Here is a 19,258-nt window from a genome sequence, read left to right on the forward strand (position 1 = left end):
TATAAAATTATTGTGTATAAATATTTCTTAATTATTAAAACAGTATTTATATAGTGCCAGCATATTATGCAGTAGTGTACATTAAATAGGGGGAAAAAAAGCTATTTGATTTGTTTCAATAATAATTGTAGTTCCAGATTTTTTAGGTCATCCTTTCTGGGGTGCAGTGGAAGGAGATTAATTTAGGTTTGCCATTGACAGATGAACTGATTACCAAGACATAATTTATTTAAACAAATTAGTATCAGGGGGGTGAGGTGAGGGGTGTTGTTCACCATTAGAATGCTAATACAGACTTTTTTCAGAAGACATGAGGGCGTGACTTCCATCCAAGATTGTCTTTTACAGGGGTTAATGTTTCTTGCATCTCCAGCCCGTAAATTCCTCAGTTTGTCAACAGTGGCCAAGACTGGTTTTCTTGGACACTTCATGTTCTTTTTTTATAACATTCCCAGGTGCAGAGTAGAGCTCATTACACAGAAATATGTCTTTAGCTAAGCAGAATGGAGACATCCTCTTCATATGATTGTCTGTCTGATGTCACAGATAGCAGTGGAGAATCCTGTAAGGTGTCTTCACTTAACTGGAGATGCTCCTCCATTCTGCTGTTTTCTGAAATTAGAGAAAGAAACCTCAATCCAAACCAGATGTTCCTGTTATCTTCAGAGGTTACTAAGAAATGTAATCATTAATGGTGGAAAATAATTCTACACAGCTTAAAAGGTTATATCCCCCCATTTTCAGCATAACTTGGGAGAACTGCAAGATGTACACCAACCTTTCAACTTTCCACAGTGAAGCACTTACCTTCCCAGGATAAGGAACAAACATTACACATTCCAGGATGAGGCACATACCTTCCAGCTTTCTGGAGTGATGCTTTTTAACATGGGCGTTTCGGCTTCCACTCTGTGAAAAGCTCTTCCCACAGATGGGACACTGGTGAGACTTTACACCTGTCCAGAACACATCAGACAGAAGTCTTATTACATTGTGTATACACAAGCGCAGCTTCTTCCTACACAAAGTATGAGAAGTTCACAGGGTTGGCTAAAGGTGGTACAAAGTATATGGACAAGCTTGAAACATTGTGCATTAAACCAACACAAATGCATATCCACAGGTTATTCTAATGATATTAGGAGAAAGGGCACCCATATGTTGATATTTACATGCTCTACTTTAAACCTGCTGTAATCTTCTAAAGAAAGGACAGGTCTATGTTAACCCTTATGCCTAAGAAGACTGGCAAGAAAATATGAAATAACGTTTTTGAAATAAGGTTCTTGTTAATTCACAGTGTGCTTGCATGTACGAGGGGGTGCTGAGAAGTTCCTGGCTTTGCCCCCTTCCAGATAAAATAGAAAAATGAGTCTGGGTGCAAATGACAGCCTAATATCTTAGTATGTAACTGCAAATATCAGGTCTTTGCAATCCCTAAAACTGTTTTTTCTTTTGCTGAGAAGCTGTAATGGCAGAGGAACAAGCAAGTTTCATGTCGTTGGAGTTACGGGCTGCCATGAAGTTTTTGTTTCTCCACGCAAAGTCTGCAAAGGACAATCACACTGAGATGTCACAAACACTGGGGGAGAAGTGTCCTTCCTACAGCACTGTCAAAACCTGGATATCTTGTTTCAAGACTGGGCATTTCACAATTGAAGATGAGCCCTGCAGTGTGCGTCCCCCCAACCGCAACTGACCCGACAACCTGCAATGCTGTCCATGAGCTGAATATTGAAGACTGGCGAATATCTGCAAAAAAGATAGCCCAGATACTTGACATCTCACGGGAGCACGTTGGGTTTGTTATCACCATTTTCCTAGACATGTGCAAGCTTTCGGCAAAGTGGGTGCTGAAATGTTTGAACAGTGATCAGAAGAAGGAACAAGTTGAAGCATCCAAAGCTGTTTTGGCCCAATTTGAAACTGCACAGGACTTTTTGGCTAGGTTAGTGACCGAGAATGAAACCGGGCTCCACATCTCTGATCCTGAAACCAAGGAACAGTCAAAGGAATGGCGCCACAACGGGTCCTCGCGGTCGAAGTTCCGAACCCAGAAATCGGTAAAAAAAAGTCATGGCGTCCGTTTTCTGGGACAAAGACAGTATTCTGTTGGTGAACTACGTACCTCAGGGCTCTAGTGTCACCGGACAGTTTTCTTGCTAACCTCTTGGACCAGCTGGAAGGAGGCAAACACTGTGAAAAAAATGACGGGATCCTTTTTTTTTTTTTTCCAGGACAATGCACCTGCGCACGCGTCCAACGTTGTGGCTGTCAAATTGAACACCTTGTATTTCCAAATGGTCCACCATCCCCCCTACTCACCTGACCCGGCCCCTTGGGACTATTATCTGCTCCTGATTTTGACGAAACGCCTGAACGTTTTGAGGACATTTCTGACGTCAAAGATGCTGCATAGCTGGTTTGTGGCCCAACCAAAGCATTTTTTTTTTGAACGGTCTAGAAAAGCTGCAACTACGCTGTACCAAGTGCATCAGTCTCAGGGGGGAATATGTTGAATAAAAGTGTTATTTCTCTTCTTCCTGGGCAAAGCCAGGAACTTCTCAGCACCCCCTTGTATTTTTAACTAAAACACCATTGAAATAAATTTTTTAAAATGTTCAGTTTGAGGTCAAATAGGTACAAAGTGACATAAATGGAAAGGGTCAGTCCGCTACCACTGTTTCTTTAAAAATGCTTACAGTATGGTTGTTTGTGTACGATGGGTTTGGATTGTCAATGTCCAGAATCCAGCAGTAGTCAGCACTCTTATTCCATAAACCTTGGTAGCGATGCTCCATTGAATGAATATCCTGGTTAAAACACATTAAAACACACTCCTTGCGCGTCACTCACCATGCCCTGGGGTTTTGGAAAGTATGGCATGGGACAAGATGGGCGCGCAAGAGGTACATTTCAAAATATATGCGACAGCCCAATTTCTGATATGAATCAAGCAGATTCCAAATAACTTCCTTGTATGAAGGAGATTTATGGCTACCCAAAAAGTTTTCGCAGAGTCAACTGAATGCCTCCCAAGCTTCCAGATTGGCTGCTGGGAGGGATTGCTTAAAAACCTTCATCCTGCAAAACAGAATTGTCTGTTAATCTATAAGTGCCACTTTCTTCATTTTTGCAGTGCTTATATATGGAAATTTCTTAACCAGGTACTAAAAATCATGTTGATTAGCTTTACCCAAGTCCTTTATAAGGTTCTTCAACACTTCACAACAGGTGGCAGAAATATTTTATGCGGATCAACTAGAAGCAAGATTTGACACAGCTTCCTCCTGGCTAATAGGCATCTCTTGGCTTTCAGACCTGATTGGCATAACACTTTGTAGTGCCTTGGCTTTCCCAGAGAAAGAGGAAACAGCAGAATTTTTGTTGCGATTCCTGCTTGCAATATGATCCACATACCAAAGACCTTTCGATCACCGCAGGTGTTCCTCAGTTTTGTTTTAAACTGGATTGCTTCAAGAAATATCTGCATGTTGTTGCAGGATAAATGAACAGAATGGGCAATCCGTACATTTGGGTTTTGAACTGCCATTACGTAGTAGGACTCAAGCTTCTTTGCGAGCAACAAATAGAGATGTCATTCAAAAGGAACATGCTCTTGTGTTAAACTGTTATAGGGTCCATTGATGTCATGGTAATATCACAATGAGCGGTCACCATTAGGAAAAGTTGTCAAGTTATGATTTCATGTTCTGTGGTAAGTTACAGCAATGACCTTTGCAAGCAAATGTGTCTGCCTAAGCCTAGAAGCAAGTTCTGCTTTGTCTTTGGATAGATATAAATCGCAAACAAGTTCATTCAACTCTGCTTGTTAAAAAAAAATGTCTAGTTCTAAATCAGCCATGTAATCAGGATTGGATGACTTTTGAATATAACCAGCTGTAACTTCATTGTATTTCTCATCACCAGAAGTAAGTCAATCATGTGGTGGTACAGGAACAGGCAATGAATCATTATAGGGCGCAGGCTGGGATATATAAGTTTGTGCTTGGTCCTAGCCGAGAATCCGTTTATGTTAACACAGCAAGGATAGCAATCATTTAGATGGTCTGGGGGTTCTCTCCCCACCATCAGGATTGCAAATGGCATCTCTGCCTTTCGCTGACAGCCAGTCACACAGTCCGTTGGAACAATCAGTACAGATGATGTGTGGGGCCCAAGATGTATCCCATTGTGCCTTCGTTGTGAAGGAACCACATACATAGGAAAAAACAAATTTAATAATACAATATCTAGGCATGATAGCAGCATAATTGTAGTTAAAGAGGAACTATACCCAATACAGCAAAAAAAAAGCAGTCCTATTATGCGCATCCAGGCGCCGACATATTCTCTTCTTCTTCCTACATCACCTGACCCAAGCACGAGATGGGTAGGATGACACATAGGACATAGGATGAAAAAAAAAATTTGCAGATATCGCTGCGCATGCGCGAGATCAGCAAATATTGGGGCAAAAGGCTCCTTGTGGGCAGAAGGAGCGCCCAAGAGTCTCCCAGGTTGCCTGATGTAGGTATCCCAGGAGGCTTTGCGCTCCCATTCATTCTCGACCGCCTAGGCGATCGAGAATTAGGAAACGGTGCTTCACCTTCTAAAAAAAAAAACTACATAATACATACTACAACTACATAATAGGGTTGTTTAGCTGAAAATTGTGAGTTTAGGTACGCTTTAATGATGTCTGTAACATATTGTTATACTTTTAGGATAATTAATCCAAAAATCATGACGTATATAATACCTTCCATCACTAAAACGTGATGTGCTATAGAAAAACTAAACACAGATTTGAGATCAGCATAAACAACACTACAACCCACACAGAAAGCTATCACTTATGAAAATGGCCAGTTGTCTTGTGATAATAGCACTCACATAGCTATCATTTACCTGAATGAACGACCTGGTGTTTGCGCAGACTTGAATACTCAGCAAATGATCGACCGCATCCCTCAATCTCACACACAAATGGTTTCTCTCCTGAAAGATTAAAAAATAATTAAGACATTGCCCACCATATGCCAAGATCTAGCAGTCGCTGTTGCTACTCACCAGTGTGAATTCGGAGATGGTTCTTTAGGTTGCCAGCTGTTGTGAACTGTTTACCACAACTGGTCTCTGGACATAAGAAAGGTCGTTCACCATTATGAGTGCGCATGTGAACTTTCAACCTCTGAAGAACATAAAAACTCTTACCACAGCCGTCTGCTGGGCATGTAAAGGAGCGGTCATTCCTGAAAAGAAAGGACAGGAGAATTTAAGTAGTCATTTTATCTCAAGCCTAGGGGTTCCTGGCTTAGGGCAAAAAGGGCTTGAAGACTGGAGCTCCTCTGATGGGGATCGAAGAATGTATCCAAACTGATATTTAGGTACAATTTAAATAGTAAACATTTGTGCATTTCTTTCTCTATCCCTAAATAGAGCTAGGGGTGGATTTGGATGTTTTAAACAAACTTCATTTATTCTTTTTGCACTTCTCCCCATCCCCCTTGTGTGCTAAACTAGCTCCCCAGATGCAATTGTTACTGTGTCCACCAGGGTTTGTCTTACATCCCAATGCAAATCTCATTGATGAGCAATCTAGGCTCCCATAGGTGCTTTCTACAGAATTCTCTGTGACCCTGTATTGCAGCAAAAGAAGACTCTCAGCACGAATGGCCAGGTACACTAAAGAACTAACCCTAACCCCCAAATATGCATCTGGGTGTGGGAGGATAAATGCACTTTTTTAGAACTTTTCCTTTAAACTAGAACTATAAGTACATTTTACAGTCTTTCAAGTAACAGAATTTACCTTTTAAAACAATTGGGATCCATAATCTGTGCATAACAAGAAGACTTTATGCTATTGCAAATATAAAGATGATATCTGCAAGAGTCTAAACGTTTTACTGCTTTGTAACAAAACAAAACATACAAAGTACTAATTTACTTTAAATTCCTAATACAAGAACATGCAGCAAAAACTGGGAAAGAATGACTTGCACCTGTGTGACAATGCTGTATAAAAATGAACATGAAAATCGTATGTGGTTACCTGTGCGTTTTAAGATGGTATTTCAGATGTGTTGGCCACACAAAGACACGATCACAGCCTTGGTATGAGCAGCGAAGTCGTTTCTCTGACTGAGAAGCTTTTTGTTCATCTGAAGGGAGGTTATTTAGTGAAATTTCTATTGGAAGAGGAGAAAAATAACTATAGTAAGGCTAAATCTCAATTACCTCCAATTTTGCACATCACATCCCAGACCCTGTCACCACTGCAGAAGATCTAATATATAGCCTGAATAATAATGTGTAACAGTCTTAAAATATACAATAAAAAATATTGAGAGTATTCATCACTCACATCCAAATTGGTCCACTAATCACTATTAGCTATACCTGAGAACATGTGACCGGGAAATACCACTACTTTAAAGGATTACAGAGAAGATGAAGGGTGAAGTGTGCACTGACAATGGGGAGAATGCACACAAAGATAATTACAGTGGCAAATGTAAGCATTTAAATAAATCAGTTATAAAAAAGGGAATGGGCACAGCGAGAATATTATGCTGTTAGTGGACTTAGTCTTTTGACTGATATGTTCTGATGACCCGAGGCCTTTACATTAGGCATGTCAGGCTAATAAATAAATTTTTTTATTAGTACAGGTCATTACCATTATTGCTATTTTTTGCATTCTTTGCAAGCTGTGCTCGAGTGGCTGCAATCAGACTATCATGAGCCAATTCTTGAACCCGCAAGAACCATGGCGTACTGCTATCTGTGCAATCGTTGGACAGGAAATCATTTCCAGAATCTTCTGCTTCATCCTGAACAAAGACTAAATGTTCTGATGGTGACCCAAGTCCTAGAAGAAAATAAATAAATAAGAGGGGATTTTTAAATGTAATATAGGAATTATGAAGGATATCTAAACTGAAACATGTCATATCTTGCAGATTACCAGTGCATAGATGCAGTGGCTGTATTATTTTCTTGTACATATTAGTGTACAACCTCAAATACAGAAAAATATATGTAGACCAAGAAAAAAAAAAGAATGTTATTGTAACTTCTACTTAACTGAACTGTAATTATCGTTTACTTTTGAAGGGCAACCAGAGTTAAATTTAAAAACACAAAATTTTATTGTTCCAACAACATAATTTAAAAGATTAAGAGCTGTGTCTCTTGGAACAATAACATTTTGTGTTTTTAAATTTAACTCTGGTTGCCCTTCAAAAGCCTGTCTTTCCCTCCCTCCTCTTCTTCTCTTCCTCCCACAGATACACGATATGTAATCACAGGCTGGGCAAATAGGAGTCCACTCCTCTTTGATTATCCATTGGGACTTTTCTTTCCGGTGGAACAAACTAACAAATGAACTGTAATTACTTCTACAACTTATTGTTGTAAATAGCAAAAGCCCTCATCCCCAGTTTAATGTGGATGAAAAGATTAGGGGGTATTAGTAGCCAAGGGAGGAGGGCAACCGAGGCAACACTACTCCTCCATACATACAGTACAGTGAGTGAGCTTTGTCACTCTAGAAGAGAAGTGTGTTACTGGCAGGATGACCAAGTGCAGAAAAGAAAATAAATATGGGCACCAAATCTGGGAAAAGAAGCTTAGCTCCGTTTGATCCCTTCTCTATTATCCAGCCATTTTAAATTTTCTCTGTGTTTTTGTTTGCTTCCCCACCACTTCTTGGCATAGCTAGGTGTAATTCTTAACACACATGAAACTCCAATGGTGTACCAGAGATCAGATAAGCAAGAAAATACAATTATATATATGTACATTGCTTGAAAAAGTTGTAAAATCAGATAATAATGGCAACAGAGTGGACAGGATCGTTACCTGCTCTGGCAAGATTAAGAAGGATGAAGGATGAATTATCATTGGTTGGGAGATCTTGTAATAAGGATGATGGTTCTGAGGGTGATAAAAGAGCGCCACTCTTATCATCTCTGGTGTCTGCTCCTGGATCAATGTCCACCTGAAGACTGTTCAGCAGTGCTGGGCTGGGAACCTTACATGGCATCCTCTGCACCACAGGGGTATCTATGCAATAAGGGTAAACAAAGCACACCAACATTAAAAAATTATATATAGGAAAGAAAGTTATATGTACAGTCCAGCATTACAGAACACTAGCCATTAGTACCAACAGCGGAGGTCTATTTAGTAGCACCACCAGCATTCAGACAGCAACAAAAAGCCATGCTGATTTACACAGCTCCATCATGGAGGCCAAGCTGACAGGAGCCAGGAGAATGATCTGCTGTAGAAGTTCTGAAGGCTTCATAACCACTGTAAGGTAGGAGTTGTTAAAGACTTCGGACATGCTACAGGAGTACTCAAACAGTATTAACAATATCAGGAATAACTTTAAGCCAACCCCTGAATATAGTAGGAATATTCAAACAACAGGAAGAGAGAAAGAGGGTTTTTTTTATGGCAAACATGTATTAGGCGACAATGTATAAATACAAATCAAACAGTAATTAATCACCATGTAACAATGAAAGTGATCATAATTTCAAACAAATAAGTGACGTTGACAACAACAAAAACCCTTCTAATGAAATTTGACAGTTCATAATGCTATATAAGACTGATAATACTTTTGGACATAGTGAGAATAAATTAGTCTCAGATTCCAACATGTTTTGCCTACTTAGGCTTCTTCAGGGGAGTATGAGATAATTTTCTTTTGGAAACATCATTGATTGGAAGGTATTTTTAAAGGGTCAAGGGAAGTACATTGTGCTATGCCTAATATGGTTATGCTATTGGAAATGCCCCAGAATGAAGGGCTGAATCACTCATGGCCCAGGTCAACATTAACTCCTTAGTTGCTTAAGCACTTGTCACATTAGGCAGTGTTCAACATATTTTCCTTTGCCTTTTAAAAAGACCCTTCATTGTAGGAAATTTCCAATAGCATAACCATATTAGGCATAACACAATGCCCCTGATTCATCAAGCAAAATCGGATTATCGGTCGCGCATTCGTATTAGCGATCCGGAATCGTGCGCGATCGCGCTATTCAACAACCGGAAAAGCTCGCGCACGGAGCCGCGCTTATCCGACAGCTTTTTACTGGGCTGGTCGCGCGTATTATCGCGCTTCCAGCGATCGCGGATTTTAATGATGAATCAGGGGCAATGTATTTACCTTCCCCCTTTGAAAATACTTTCCAATCAAGGATGTTTCCATATAAATAAATTATCTCATACTCCCCTGAAGAAGCCTAAGTAGGCGAAACATGTCAGAATCTGAGACTAATATTTTCTTACAACATCCAATAGAATTATCAGTCTTATATAGCACTATGAACTGTCAAATTTAATTAGAAGGGTTTCTGTTTCAGTCTCAACGTCAATTATTTGATTGAAATTATAATCACTTACATTGTTATTTGGGGATTATTGTTTGATTTGTATTTAAACATTTTCAATTAATACATGTATACTACATGAGTTATCAGAGACTGTAGTCTTGCAATAAAAGGCAGGGCTGGTTAATCAGGGTCAGAATCGGGGAAACTGGGGGGTATCAAAATATGTGGAAGCTGTGGGAGTTGGCAAAATATGTACTGACTCTGACTGCTATTAAATGGGATGGTGCAATGAAGACATATAGTATGTAAAAATGTCTTTTTTTTTTTTTTTTTACAAATAACAGTCATGATAAAGTATCACTGCTGTAATAATGAAGCACACTGTGGAGTTTGTCACTAATATGAAGCTGAGCTATTCTACAGCCTAACATTTATATATCTTTATAAACTGGATTATACTTGGCTCATGAAAAATATTCATTTGATATGATTATGAAATGTTTGTTTAGTGTTGACATCATTTAATCCGGGTTATTCAGTAAGATTACATTATACATAAATGCGTCCCCTGCACACCGAGTATTGTGAGAAAGCAGAGGTGTTGTCACCGCATGCTGGCTTCACACACTGTTCTGCACATTTTACAGCTATATGCCAAATTTCATTAACATTTATGCTGTTTTAGATTTTACAATTTCTTTGGTTTATGTAGTTTGATGGTTTAAAAGCAGAACATTACAAAGTTTATATTTTTAAACAAGTTGTTTCTGATCCTCATTGTATCTGCAAAACATTTATAGCCTCCTGATAAAAATAATAAAGACATTTGTATAACAAATACATATGTTATTTTTCATTTTTGTTTTCTTAGTTTAACATGTAGGCGTAAATGTTACTGGTTTAAATACTCCACAGCCCTGAACAGGAGTGCTTAGGGCATATAGCCATGTTCCCTATAGGTGGCAAGACCTTATGTGTCCCCATGGTATGGGTTTAGCACCAATGACCCACTACCTCCTCAATCCCTCGTCCACCATGCTGACTGTAGAATTTCTACCTGGTAGGCAAAGGGAGCTGCATTCCGGGGTCCCAGGCAGGAGAGACAAACTTTCTCCCAGCGGAATAGAAGCGTTCTGTACAAACTCCACCAGCAGCTGAAAGACAAAGAAGAGTAAATACATGTGATGCCTTGTAGTATACAGATAAGGGTGGAGAAGCAGCTAATGTCCAGCTGCAGAGGAGATGGAGCAGAAGTGGGGACAATTGTAGTGAGTGTAGCAGGTATAAAATGGTGGCAGGAAATGGGGTTAGCAATCACCTCTGGTTTAGGCTGCAGCTCATCAGATAACATTGGAGCAGCTCCGATCTGCAGTAAATCCAGCTCCACCTAACAGAGAGAAGAGACATATAAAGAACACAATGATGGACGGAGATCTCACATAAAAAGCAGTATGAAGGGGGCAGATAAATTGAATGGGTATATTTGTGGGTGGGGAAAACAAATGATGGCAAAGATGGGAGGACTTATAGGAATCAATGGTAGTGGGAGGGGATATAATAATGGGTGGAGTTATAAGAATCATTGGTAGTGGGTGGGGTTATGATAATGGGTGGAGTTAAAGGAATCATTAGTAGTGGGTGGAGGTATAAGAATCATTAGTAGTGAGTGGGGTAATTGGAATTATAGGTAGTGGGTGGAGTTATAGGAATTATTGGTAGTGGGTGGAGTTATAGGAATTATTGGTAGTGGGTGGAGTTAGGAATTATTGGTAGTGGGTGGAGTTATATTATAGTGAAATTTTAGGAATCATTAGTGGGTGGAGTTATAGAATCATTAGTAGTGGGTGGAGTTATAGGAATTATTGGTAGTGGGTGGGGTTATAGGAATCATTAGTAGTGGGTGGAGTTATAGAATCATTAGTAGTGGGTGGAGTTATGATTATGAATGGAGGTGTGACAAACTGCACAAGAAAGCGAAAAGGAAGCGTCCATGTGAATGTGTGCTGGGCTGTGATCACATCCCATAAAAAAAACCTCTTGACAACCTCACAGCTCCCCCCGAACACTCACCTCACTGCTATGCGACACTTCACCAGAAACAACTCAGGAAATATTTATGGAATCCTGATCGATGGATACACACACCGGAAGTAGCTCTGTCATATGACTAGTGAAGCCCTCCCTTACGAGGATGAAACCATGACAGCAATCCACCGCTGTACCAACATCGGATATCGTTCCCTCCGCCATACAGGAAGTAGTTTTGCGGAACCGATCAGTAAACAGAGTCTTATTGGGTGAAGCCGGTGGAAAAGATGACGTAGAAAGGCAAGAGGCGGAGCTTAGCTTTATGGATAATAAAAGTAACCTTTAAAGATCCCTCGCACAGAGGAACAATTAAACATGTTGAAAAAGTGACACCTAGTGACTATTAATGAAACTGCAGCTTCACAATGACATTGTAGAAAAGCGGCATCTAGTGGTTATTTTTTAGACTGCAGCTACAAAATAAAATATTTTATAAAATAGTGACCTCTGGTGGTTGTTGCTGTAAATGTGGGTAAAAAATAAACTGAAAAAAAAAAATACTCACCTTCTGGAATCCATCTTTGTTTCAGTTTAGAGAAAGTGCCAGGCACTACCATCTTCCTTCCCCTTCTTCTGCCTTCTTTCCATGTCACCTGATCTCACACTGCGTAGGCGAAAGATTGGGTGACGTAGTTGGGGAAAACAAAGTGCCGATCTCACTGTGCATGCATTTTATCCCATTAAAAAAAAAACGCTCCTTCTGCTCATGCCCTAAATTAGGAGTGTGCAGAAGGAGCAGCCAGAAGCCTCCTGGGATTCATGAGGTAGATACCCCGGGAGGCTCTGCACTTCCATTCTGTGTTATTAGCTGCAGATTTTAAACCTCCTTCCCCCAAAAAGAAGGTCATTTTACCTTATATACAAAGGTTGTCTACCCGTTTATGTAAGGTAAAACCTTTAGTGTAGGTGCGCTTTAACATTTGAAATCTGGTAACAGTCACTACATATCTAAAATTCTATTTGCTAAATAAATAAATAAAAAAGAAATTAGGGGCTCTTTTTTAAAGCAATGAATCTGACATTTACTCAAGGACTCCCTGGTGGAAATCAATTACACCAAGATTCCCACCAGGGAACATTTGAGGGAATGTTTAAATCCCTGTTTTATAAATAGAGCCCTAGGTGTTCATTATTGTAAACTGCAGGATACATAACACACAAATGTGACATCAGTTTTTTATTGCTAGAAATCCAGGCCCAAAGATTTTCATGTTACAAAGGGAAATGTTCAGGGTTATTATAACACCAATTTACTATTTTTTATCTTTTTATTTTACCTGGTGATCCAGCAAAAATCATGATTTATATCCAAGGGTAACAATATTTCTCCACTGTATTTATGATGAAGTCAAAGAGACCACAGGCAAAGGAGCTATAGTACTAAAAGTGTACTACAAAAAAGACCAAAAATCCTGAATCAGTGCTTGAAAAACAGGCTGTCATACAAGTTCATTACATTCCCTATATATTCCCCAAGAACTAAAGGGCATGGGAGTGAAGGAAAGGTAAGTATTAGGGATGAGCACAATGTCAGCAGGTTCTCCTGTGCTGAGCGAGAAGAAAACAGTTCCTTGGTAATTTGAAAACAGTGCACAACAGTTCTACCATTTTTTTAAGGCACTAGAGGTTAAATGGGGAGACGACTCTCTATTCAAAACCTCTAGTTCTCTCTGATTGGCTGAGGAAGGCTTTCCTCAGCCAATCAGAGAGCACCAGAGGTTTTGAATGGGGAGACTTCCAGCCAATCAGAAAGCACTAGAGGTTTTGATTAGGGAGACTTCTCCCCATTTAATCTTCACTGCTGGGCATCTTCTCAATGATTGCAGCCATGGCTGCAATCATTGAGAAGGGTGTACAATCTCCGGGGCACTAGAGGTTAATTAACTGCCCTACAGATGGTATACAGGGACCTGCTACATCAGGATATCCCTTTCCTCAACCAATCATGGAGCAGAGCAATCAGCGGAGCTCTGCTATGCTGACAGCTCGGCTCCCCTGATTGTTCCCGCTGCCCTAGAGGAGCTGTAGTATGTGTTACAGATAAAGAACATGTCACAGCTCCTCCAGGGCTGCGGGAGCAATCAGGGGAGCGGAGGTGTCAGCATAGCAGAGCTCCGCTGATTGCTCTGCTCCCTGATTGGCTGAGGAAAGGGATATCCTGATGATGCTTGAGCTTTCATCAGGGTTTCCTATTTCTCAATCACAGTGCCCATAGAGATGAATGGGCACAGCCAATCACAGAGCCCTAGAGATGAATGGGCACAAGTCTCCCCATTCATGTCTAGCGCTGAATGGCTGAGAAATGTAAAACCTCAGCCAATCACAGAGCACTAGAGGTGAATGGAGAGCCTTGTCCTCATTTAACCCTTATTGCCCAGGGATCCCTTTTATAAACGCTTATGTAAAATCGCTGCAATTCGTGGTAAACTGCATCATAGGCATTTATAAACGTTTTTTAGTGTTTTAAAGGAATGTTTATATGCATTTTTAAAACCGTTCATGTAGACCCAGCCTTAAGGCAGTGACATTGCTATTATGAATTTGAACTTGAGCTCTGCCATTTTCCTTTGTGTACACAGAGCTAAAATAAAGTGTTTAGTAAATCTACCTTGTCTGTATCCCCAGTTACCAACCCAGCGACATCCTTTAGGGAGCCTACATGGTCAGATCTGATCTTTTTGCTAATTTTAAAAAATGTTGGGGTTTGGCTTACTTTCCTTTGCAAACTGTCTTTCATTTTTATGTTTTGCACATCTTTTGTTATATTATTTATAGTTTTCAAACGATGAAGGTGATCCTTCATTTTTAAATTTTTGGAATGCCCTTTTTTGTTCAGCTGTGAGCCACATAGGTTTTAATTTTAGCCTCTTAAACTTATTACGCATTGGAATATATTTTTCAGTTTGCTTTTGTAGAACAGACATGAAACATTCCCATTTCTGTTCTGTGTTCTTTGAGGACAATATTGTCTCCCAGTCCAAGTCACAGGGAGCCGCCCTTAATAATAAAAAATTTGCTCTATTAAAATGAAATGTTTTTATCTTTCCTGTTTTTGCTTCCTGTTTACAGCTTACATTAAATGAAATCATATTATGGTCACTGCTACCCAGATTCTCTTTTATTTGCACATTTGTTATAAGCTCTGCATTGTTAGAAAGAACTAGGTCCAGCAGAGTATCATTTCTAGTTGGGGCTTCTATAAACTGTACCATAAAATTATCTTGTATTAAATTCACAAATTTCCTCCCTTTTGCTGTTCCTGTATTGCCATTACTCCAGTCAATGTCAGGGTAGTTGAAATCTCCCATGATTAAAACATTTCCACTTTTTGCTGCTTTTTCTATCTGTGCTAGTAGTTGATTTTCTATTTCTTCCTTAGCACTGGGGGGCCTATAGCAGACTCCAATCATTAATTGTGTGCTATTCACCCCCACATTCACCTCCACCCATAATGCCTCAACCTCATTTCTTCTTTCACATTCACTTTTAGATCACTTCTCACATACAGACAGACTTTATTTAGTTGAGAAATTGTCTTCTTTCAAATATTTCCAATCCTCACCACGATATCATACAATGCTCTGATCCATTCAATTAACCTATATTGTTGAGAAAAAATATTTGTTGGTACCTTCTTTTTGGTTTTAAAGCACAGTAATCACACCATCTATTGCTATTGTTCCTAATTTCTGTGATCTCCACAATGCCCTGAAGAAGCCTTATTGGTGAAACTCATTGGGAACTTGAGATAAGCTTAAAATTATTTTGATTACCCGTCACTTGTGTAAATACTGTATCTTGTCTCATGTATGTTTATGATTTAACTAGTTATTAGACAAGTAGTTATATGTAAACAATAGGACCATTATAACAAAAACAATTTTTTTGGATTAGGGCTTTGTCTACACGGACTGTTTTCCCAGCGTTTAACCTGAAGCTTTTAAAGCCCATGTTTGAAGTCCCAATGCATTATCAGGATGTTTCCTTCAGGCACCTTTATGAGCTTTATCTTAAATGTTGCTTGCAATGTTTAAAAAATTAGAACGCGGGAAAACGCATAAAAAGCTGGGAAAATGCTTGAAAACGCTCCTATTGAACTCAATGGAGGCTTTTACAAGCGTTTTTAGGCTTTTTATGAAAGCTTTTTTTGAAAACAGTGGGGGCTTTTATAAATGTTTTTAGCAGGTCTTTGGAATCTGGAAGCCCCCTTTAATAAGGTGACTCCCAGATCCCCACCACCTCACCCTAGGGAATGAGTACAGGGGTATATAAAACCCCTTACTCATTCCCTGAAAGGGTTAAAATATGTGTAGAAAATTGGACGAGGCTTAATGGTAAATTATTTTAATAAATGTGTGTGTTTGTGTAACTATACTTTTTTTTTACAGGTTATACCAATGACAGAATGATTCCCATGGCTGCAATCATGATATGACCACAGCCCTGGGAATCCTCCTGACAGTGAGGGATCCCCGGGCACAAGGGGTTAAATGAGGACACGGATCTCCATTCACCTCTAATGCTCTGTGATTGGCTGAGGGTTTCCTTTTCTCAGCCATTCAGCACTAGACTTGAATGGGGAGACTTGTCCCCATTCATCTCTAGTGCTTTATGATTGGCTGAGAAATAGGAAACCCTTATGACTGCTCAAGCATCATCAGGATTTCCCTTTCCTCAGCCAATCAGGGAGCAGAGCTATCAGCGGAGCTCTGCTATGCTGACAGCTCCACTCCCCTGATTGCTCCCACAGCCCTAGAGGAGCTGTGACATGTGTTCTGTATCTGTAACACATTTGTGGTAGGAACGTTTATATGCATTTTTAAAACCCTTCATGTAGACCCAGCCTTATTGAGGTTCGGCTCAAAGCGATCCATACTGTACAAATAAATTGTAATGTAAATCTCCTCTCCATATGTATAGGGTAAAAAACTAAATAATATATGTTTTAAACTGACCTAAAGGGACGTTGGATAAAATGTTTGAGCAACGCCTGAAATGCAACATAAACCCTATAAGCCTACTCACAGCACCCATTTGAAGTGACTTAAGAAAGGCAAGAAGCATTGCCTTACCACTCAGGCTCCAATAGCAGTTAACATGGAATCCATGGTCGTAGGACAGTTGAATTAGAGCTGGAGGTGAACTATAATAGAACTAAGTGGGCATATCACAGGCATGAGAACAAACCCAACTGCCAGAGAGCTGTATTAACCAGCTTTAGGGTTGCCCTAGGGGACCACTATCAGGGCTCCTATTCTAAGACACCATTGGAGTCATGCAGGGGAACATTGTTAGTTCAGTGGTCAGTCAGAGCTTTACTTTTAGGTAAGTGGTTGTACCTGAGATAACAAAGGATGGGGAAACTTTTGTATCCTCTAATGTGAAAGTTATAATTTTGCCAACCCCACATTTAGAAATAAGGAAAGAGTAAAGGTCAGTGTTTTTGTTGGGAATCAAAAATATATACTTCGGTGAATTATATTATTGAATTATTTATTACATAAATATATTTTTGATTGCCAAAAAAACTCAGACCTTTACTCTTTCCTTAATTCTGCCTGCACCTGAGAGTAAGAAGATGAAAAAGCCAGGGTCACCTCTAATGTATTACAATTCTGGGAGTAGGAGGAGCGAAGGAAATTCATCCATATGTAGGCTGACATGGAGCTGTCAGGAAACACTGATCTAGAGGCTCTATACAAGAATTTGAGTGTTGTGATACAGCGCCCTCAGGTGTTAGAATACTAGTGTTATCAGTGTGCGATGTGAGAGGGCGCCATCTTGTGTTTGAATATCGCAACTGAAAGTTTGTATTGCGAAAGTAGACCCTTTGGTGGTTGGTTAACGGGACTGCCACTGTTTACTGTGACTGGGCGCCCACTGGTGGTTGAATATCAGATATGCCAGTGTACATTATGAGCGGTCGCCATCTAGTGGTTGAATATATGCATTGCCGCTCTGTATTGTGGCGCATAATGAGTTGTGGGAAGGTGCCCTCTGGTGGTTGGAGGTAAAACTACCAGTATGAGCGAGAGTTCTATTGTGGTTGAAGCCCAGAAGTGTGCTATAATGTGGAAGAGCCCCATCTGGTGTATAGTGGCAACAGGACTGTCAGAAAAAAGAAGCGGTAAGTAGAGATCACTCCGCCTGAATATAGTCCCGGCTTAACGTGAGAGAAAATTTAGGAGGGTCAGATGAGGTAAGTGACCATAATTGTAGGCTTCCTATTGCTACACTGGCCAAAATGTGGGGGTTTATGAAATTCCTATTAAGACACAAACGTGGAGGTGTTATTATTAATATTCTGACATATATTTTTGGGGTATTATGATTATTCTGACAGAGATTTGGGTATTAATATTATTGTGACATAAATGTGGAGTATTATGACTATTTTGACAGGGATTTTGAGTATTATTACTTGTGTGACAGAAATGTGGGGCTATTATGACTATTCTAACAGGAATTTGTGGTATTGTTACTATTCTGACAAGGATTTGGGGTATTTAGACCATTCTGACAGGGATATGGGGTAATATGACTATTTTGATAGGGATTTGGGGTAATATGACTATTCTGACAGAAACGTGGGGTATTTCTAATATAGTAACATAAATGTTGGGGTATTATGACTATTCTAACAGGGATTTGTGGTATTGTTACTATTCTGACAAGGATTTGGGGTATTTAGACCATTCTGACAGGGATATGGGGTAATATGACTATTTTGATAGGGATTTGGGGTAATATGACTATTCTGACAGAAACGTGGGGTATTTCTAATATAGTAACATAAATGTTGGGGTATTATGACTATTCTAACAGGGATTTGGGGTATTGTTAGTATTGTGACAGAAATATGGGGGTAATATTAGTATGTGACGGAAATGTGATAGAAATGTAGGAGTAATATTACTATTCTGACAAGGATTTGGGGTAATATTAGTATTCTGACAGAAATGTGGGGGTATTATTACTATTGTGACCAACATGTGGGGGTATTATTATTTCTGAGACAGACATGTATTATTACTATTCTGGCATGTATTAGCGGGTATTATTAATATTCTCACAGGAATTTGGGGGTAACATTACTATTCTCAAAGGGTTTTTGGGGTAATATTAATATTATTATTGTGATAGAAATATGGGGGATTTTGACTATTCTTACAGGGATTTGGGGTATTATGACTATTCTGACAGTGATTTTGGGTATGATTACTATTGTGACAGAAATGTTCAGGTGTTATGACTATTCTTACAGGGATTTGGGGATATTATTACTATTCTGACAGGGATTTGGGGGGTATTAGTATTCTGACAGGGATTTGGGGGTATTATTAGTATTCTGACAGGGATTTGGGGGTATTATTATTATTGTGACAGACATGTGGGGGTATTATGACTATTCTGACAGGGATTTGGGGGTAATTTGATTATTCTGACATGGATTTGGGATATTATTACTGTGATAGAAATGTGGAAGTATTTTTACCATTGTGACTGAAAAGTGGGGGTATTCTGACAGGGATTCGGAGGTATTATTAGTATTGTGACATAAATGTGGGAATAATATTGGTATTCTGACTGAAATGTGGGGATATAGAATAATAGTATTCTGATAGAAATGTGGGGGTGTTATTAGTATTCTGACAGGAATTTGGGGTAATATTACTATTCTGACAAGGAATTGGGGATGTTATTACTATTTTGACAGAAATGTGGCGGTATTATGACTATTGTTAAAGAAATGTGGGGGTATGAGTATTGTATCGGGGATTTGGTCTAGTATTAGTATTGTGACGGAAATGGGG

At 39.5% G+C, this 19,258-nt stretch overlaps 1 protein-coding gene across 3 annotated transcripts; it reads right to left on the minus strand.

Annotated features, from left to right (window-relative positions):
- Window positions 1–207: 207 nt before the first annotated feature.
- On the minus strand, window positions 208–11,757 carry ZNF410 (zinc finger protein 410). 3 transcript variants are annotated; one of them, XM_072428875.1, is made up of 10 exons: window positions 11,427–11,750; window positions 10,675–10,743; window positions 10,414–10,510; window positions 7,870–8,073; window positions 6,686–6,877; window positions 6,059–6,194; window positions 5,074–5,255; window positions 4,912–5,001; window positions 858–956; window positions 208–612 (listed from the first exon to the last, which is right to left on the minus strand). In XM_072428875.1, the coding sequence occupies exons 2-10, from the start codon at window positions 10,705–10,707 to the stop codon at window positions 491–493; spliced, it is 1,155 nt and encodes a 384-aa protein (XP_072284976.1). In that variant the 5' UTR covers window positions 10,708–10,743; window positions 11,427–11,750; the 3' UTR covers window positions 208–490. The 3 variants fall into 3 exon arrangements, with proteins under 3 accessions (XP_072284976.1, XP_072284977.1, XP_072284978.1); XM_072428876.1 differs by lacking the exon at window positions 10,675–10,743 and having other exon boundaries at window positions 11,427–11,748; XM_072428877.1 differs by lacking the exon at window positions 208–612 and having other exon boundaries at window positions 858–1,018; window positions 11,427–11,757.
- Window positions 11,758–19,258: the final 7,501 nt, after the last annotated feature.

Source organism: Pyxicephalus adspersus, chromosome 12 (assembly GCF_032062135.1).
Source record: "Pyxicephalus adspersus chromosome 12, UCB_Pads_2.0, whole genome shotgun sequence".
Taxonomy (NCBI): Eukaryota; Metazoa; Chordata; class Amphibia; order Anura; family Pyxicephalidae; genus Pyxicephalus; species Pyxicephalus adspersus.

Excerpts from the sequence above, each read along its gene's own strand:
- ZNF410 (XM_072428875.1), bottom strand. The coding sequence starts at position 10,707 with ATGTTATCTGATGAGCTGCAGCCTAAACCAGAG. Across the intron at positions 5,256-6,058 it reads TACCATCTTAAAACGCACAG|GAATGACCGCTCCTTTACAT; the intron begins GTAACCACATAC and ends CTTTCTTTTCAG. Across the intron at positions 957-4,911 it reads ACACCAGGTCGTTCATTCAG|GTGTAAAGTCTCACCAGTGT; the intron begins GTAAATGATAGC and ends TGTTCTGGACAG.